Source organism: Nestor notabilis, unplaced genomic scaffold, assembly GCF_000696875.1.
Source record: "Nestor notabilis isolate BGI_N333 unplaced genomic scaffold, ASM69687v1 scaffold10944, whole genome shotgun sequence".
NCBI lineage: Eukaryota > Metazoa > Chordata > Aves > Psittaciformes > Psittacidae > Nestor > Nestor notabilis.
This window is the reverse complement of record NW_009926122.1, coordinates 10693-15265: the sequence shown is the minus strand read 5'-3', so window position 1 is coordinate 15265 and position 4573 is coordinate 10693. Positions and strand designations below refer to the sequence as shown.

General features: G+C 54.6%; 1 protein-coding gene across 1 annotated transcript in view; it reads left to right on the top strand.

Moving 5' to 3' along the window:
* The window catches only part of AMOTL2 (angiomotin like 2), a 6032-nt gene extending 4205 nt beyond the window's left edge, over nt 1-1827 (top strand). Inside the window, exons 6-10 of the mRNA XM_010013398.1 lie at nt 3-48; nt 147-439; nt 566-765; nt 919-1074; nt 1769-1827. Of these exons, the coding sequence (XP_010011700.1) occupies nt 3-48; nt 147-439; nt 566-765; nt 919-1074; nt 1769-1827 (754 nt within the window). The remainder of the gene's footprint in view (nt 1-2; nt 49-146; nt 440-565; nt 766-918; nt 1075-1768) is intronic.
* Nucleotides 1828-4573: the final 2746 nt, after the last annotated feature.

The following is a 4573-nucleotide window of genomic DNA, read 5'->3' as shown; positions in this document are numbered from 1 at the left end:
CTCCGCACCCGCCTGGAGCAGGAGCTGAAGATGCTGCGGGCTCAGCAGGTGGGTACTGGTGCTGCTGGCAAGCTGCAGTGGGTGCTGCATCCCCCTAGCGCCTCCTCATCCTCTGCTGGGTTTTCACTGTCCTTTCTCTGCTGCAGAGGCAGGCAGGCGCTGTGGGCGCGGCGACGCCGGAGCTGAGTGCACACACACTGTCTGAGCAGCTGAGGGAGAAGGAGGAGAAGATCCTGGCCCTGGAGGCTGACATGACCAAGTGGGAGCAGAAGTACCTGGAGGAGTGCACCATGCGGCAGTTTGCCATGGATGCTGCGGCCACTGCAGCCGCCCAGAGGGACACCACCCTCATCAGCCAGTCCCCGCGGCACTCCCCCAACAGCAGCTTCAATGAGGACCTCCTCCTGGCCAGCCACAAGCACCAGGAGATGGAGAACAGGTAGTCCCACCTTGCTGGAGGCATTTTCCTCCAACAAGCTTGTGCTATGGTCTGGTTGGGCAGCGCCTGCATTCTCCTCTTTTCCTTCCACCTCGTCACCCAACTTCTGCCTCTTCTCCTCTCCAGGTTAAAAGCCCTTCATGCCCAAATCCTGGAGAAGGATGCTGTCATCAAGGTCCTGCAGCAGCGCTCACGGAGGGACCCCAGCAAAGCTCTCCAGGGCTCCCTGCGACCGGCCAAGTCCGTGCCCTCCATCTTCACTGCCTCCGTGGCCCCGAGCTGGCCTTTTGACCGTCTGGCTGAGAGTAGCTCCCGCAGCAGCACAGGTAAATGGAGGCATATCCCTGCTCCATACCTTCACTCAGCAGCATGGAGTTGCCTGCAATTTCCCCTGTGGGTTTGAAAGTAGAGAGCCTGGGGAGTGGGGACTTCTCTGTTGAGTTGTAGAAGTTGTCAGTCTTCACTGGTGTCTCCTCCAGCAGGCAAAGCCACTGGTGAAGGTGCAGCAGCGCCCGCTGCCCTTCCCCTGCCATCCCACTCCAAGCATGGCAGCAAGGATGGCAGCACGCAGACAGATGGGGCAGCTGAGAGCAGCGGCCAGGGTGAGGGCACCGAGCGCCCGGCTTGTCTGATGGGTGAGTACCCCAGGGATGGCATGGAGGGGAGCCGGGGATGCTCTAGCATGTGGGCTTAGCATCAGGAGATTGGCTGTGTATAAGCATCAGAGATTTTTTTAAAGCATTTTAAAGGCGTCAGTTTAGTCTTGTAAGTTTGAATCCATGCAGTTGCTCATAGAACCACAGATTGGTTTGGGTTGAGAAGGGATTGTAAAGATCATGTAGTTACAACGCCCCTGCAACGGGCAGGGACACCATCCACTAGAGCAGGCTGCTTCAAGCCCCTGTGTCCAGCCTACACTGCCAGGGATGGGGCAGCCACAGCTTCTCTGGGCACCCTGTGCCAGGGCCTCAGCACCCTCACAGGGAAGAACTTCTACCTAAGAGCTCATCTCAGTCTCCCCTCTGTCAGGTTAAAGCTATTCCCCCTTGTCCTGTCACCACAGGCCCTTGTCAAAAGTCCCTCTCCCTCTTTCTCGCCAGATTTCTTGTGGGCCCCTTTAGGCGCTGGCTCTAAGGTCTCCCTGGAGCCTTCTCCAGGCTGAAGAAGCCCAGCTCTCTCAGTCTTTTGCTATTTTATTTTTATGCAGTAGGTTTTTTTGAACCCCTTGTGGGGAGGTTTGACCAGCAGTATGCTTGGTGCCGGCCCTTTGGTGGGGTGGGCACTGATGCTCTTCACCTCTTCTCCAGTTCTCACCTTCTTTCTTTGCAGAGAGCTCGGCTGATGTCAGAGCCCCTGACCTGTCTGACATGGTGGAGATCCTGATTTAAGGCCACCTGTGGACTGCATGCCGGCCCCTCTCCCTCCTGCCTGCACTGGATTGGGATGGCAGAGCCTGCAGGAGGGAGGACCGAGCCTGGAGCTCAGTGGTGTCCCCATGGCTGGTCTCAGCACATGGGCCACGGTCCCCACTCAGCACCCACAGGGTCTCCAGCTGTGCAGGGCACACTGGAGCCCAAGGACCCTGCAGTGGCTGAGGGGCCTCGTGACCCCCCTGTGACAACACTGAGGTTTTGGACAACAGGAGCAAACCTATTTATCGTTCCAGCCTGAAGCGGGGGGCTTCACCCCATACCCTCCTTTGTTGGCTCTGTTGCCATCCCAGCTCCATCCTCATCCCACCTCTGGGTCTTGGCCATATGCATCCACCCAGGTGCTTGGCCTCCGACTGGAAAATCCATCTCTATTCACCCAAACTGTATCTGCAAGCTTATGTCTTTGCTCGATGCCAGAGTTGGGAGGGATCCTCCGGGGTCCCATCAACCACCCGGACCATGGCCAAGCAAAGTGCCAGGAGCCCCATCCCTCCATCATCTGTATCTGTCACCTTGCATCCTGCCTCTGGGTTGTTATGGGCCGGCAAGGGGTTTGGGATTGGGTGGTGCTGGAGCAAAAGAGAAAATGATGATGGAGGGAATAAAAGGTGGAGGAGAAATCCCTGGAAACTGGAGGTGGAACGCTCAGAGGGAACCGAGGATGGCTGATGGCATCGCCCCTCTTACGGCTTCATCCTTTGGCTACTGGCAGCTGGCTTCTGCCTGTAACAAGTGCTGATGCCTCACTCCTCTGAGCTCAGACACCTCCTGTCCTTGCCCTTCATCTATACATATATATATATATAAGTTCTTTCTGTCTTTCTCTCTCTTTCTTTCACTGTGTGTGTGCATTTGCTGGACAACTGCATTTTTTATTCTTCTCTCACAGACACGTACCAAACGCGTTCAGTTCTTGCGCGTTGTTTACAAAATGGAAAACAAACAAACAAAAGTTATGAAAGAGGAACAAAAATTCCCCACAACTTAATATATTTTATATTAATATTGGTATTTCTTTTTAAGTATTTTTGTTTTCATGCTGTGAACTTCTTTTTTTTTTCCTGCCAAAGACGATGAGTTCTTGTTTGTGCGTTTTAAGTTATCTTGAGTATTTAAACGTAAACCTGGCTGTTTCGTTGTGCCGCCCTATACCGAGATTGCTGTAGCATTCCACTTGGTATAACAGTATTTTAATAAAAAAACCCAAATCTTGGCCCATGGGTGCTCTTATTTCCACCCCCCAAGCGACGGGGTGAGACAGAGGCAGCACCAGGGGGAAGGGGTCTAGGGTTGGTGACCCCCTGGCTGAAACTTTGGTCTTCCTAAGCCCCTTCCATGGGGATTCCCTTATGGCCACATCTTCAAGTACAGCTGGACCTGGTCCCCAAGGTCTCCCCTGGCTTTTGTCAGCCACTTCCAAGTCCTTCCCACTCTGCTTGGCTCTTTGGTCTTATGGGAGACCAGAAGTTCTCCTGGTTTTTGGGCCTTATGACTTTCACATCACGCTGCTACCCAGCCCTTCCCCTCTGAGCTTTTTGTTGGCTGCTGTCATTTGACTTTTGTTTTTAATAGCTCTTGCATTGATGTTTCCCAGGGATGCTCCCTGGGGACTCTGCTCTGGCTGCTTGGGTGCTGGCAGCCCAGCTGGAGCCATCACCAGCCAGGCTGGGGCTTTCCCTTTTGGGCATCACTTGGCATCTATTGGCAGGTCATTTCATTTTCTTATCCTGCTGTCCTGGGGACCAGGAGATCTTGTGTAAGCCTCTGTAATGGGCTTTGGCTTGGATTAATGCAGAACAATGGCATAAGGAACCAGATTTGCTGCCAGCTCCTCCCTGGAAGATGGCTAAGGACTGAGGATCACTGGTCTTTCATGGGACTGCAATGCTGAACCACCAGCTTGGCTCTACCCTTCCAGGATCCTGGAAGAACTGTGCCTGAAAACTTGGGGTTTCCTCTGGCTATGGGACAGGTCCCCATCCTTAGAGAGAATCAGAGCAATGGGAAGTGTGGAGCTGGGTTCCTCCTTCCATCCATGGTTTCTCCTGGATTTTGCTAGCAGGGAAGCAAGCTCCCCCCGCAGCTCCATGCACAGGGTATGTCTGAAGGGGATCCTTCTGCACTCCCTCCCCAGTGATGGGGAGGTCTGGTTGGGAAGCTCACAGGGAGCTGCTGCTGCTTGGGAATGTGCAGGGGGGGTCCTGGTGGCCCCCATCCAGGGGCCATACCTGCCCTGCCTCCCCCAGCTCCTGCTGCCCTGGAGCTGCAGGCAGCCGCCCAGGAAGGCTTGCAGCATTCCTGGCATACCGCAGCTCTCACGCCCCACACTATTTACCCAAATCCGGATGCGGAGCAGCCTTGCAGCAGGTCTGGCTGTTTGCAGGCAGTTTTCCATGTCCAGGGATTCAGGGAACAGGCTTCTGTTGAGAGCTTTGCCCACCACCCGGCCATCCTCCATCCTGCCCATCACCCTGCGGACCCTCACTCCCAGTGCTTTCTCAGTCTCCAGAAGCCAGAAGATGAGGGAGCACAGCATTGTACAAGCAAAGCAGCAGAGAAGCATAACAAAAATATGGGAAGGGGAAGGAAAATCCCATCTGTGAATGTGGGAGTTGGGCTGTGGGGAGAGGATGCCTGAGCTCCTTCTGCTATGTCCCTATGGATACAGCAGCACCTGGGGTTGTTTAGTTTTGGCAGGGTT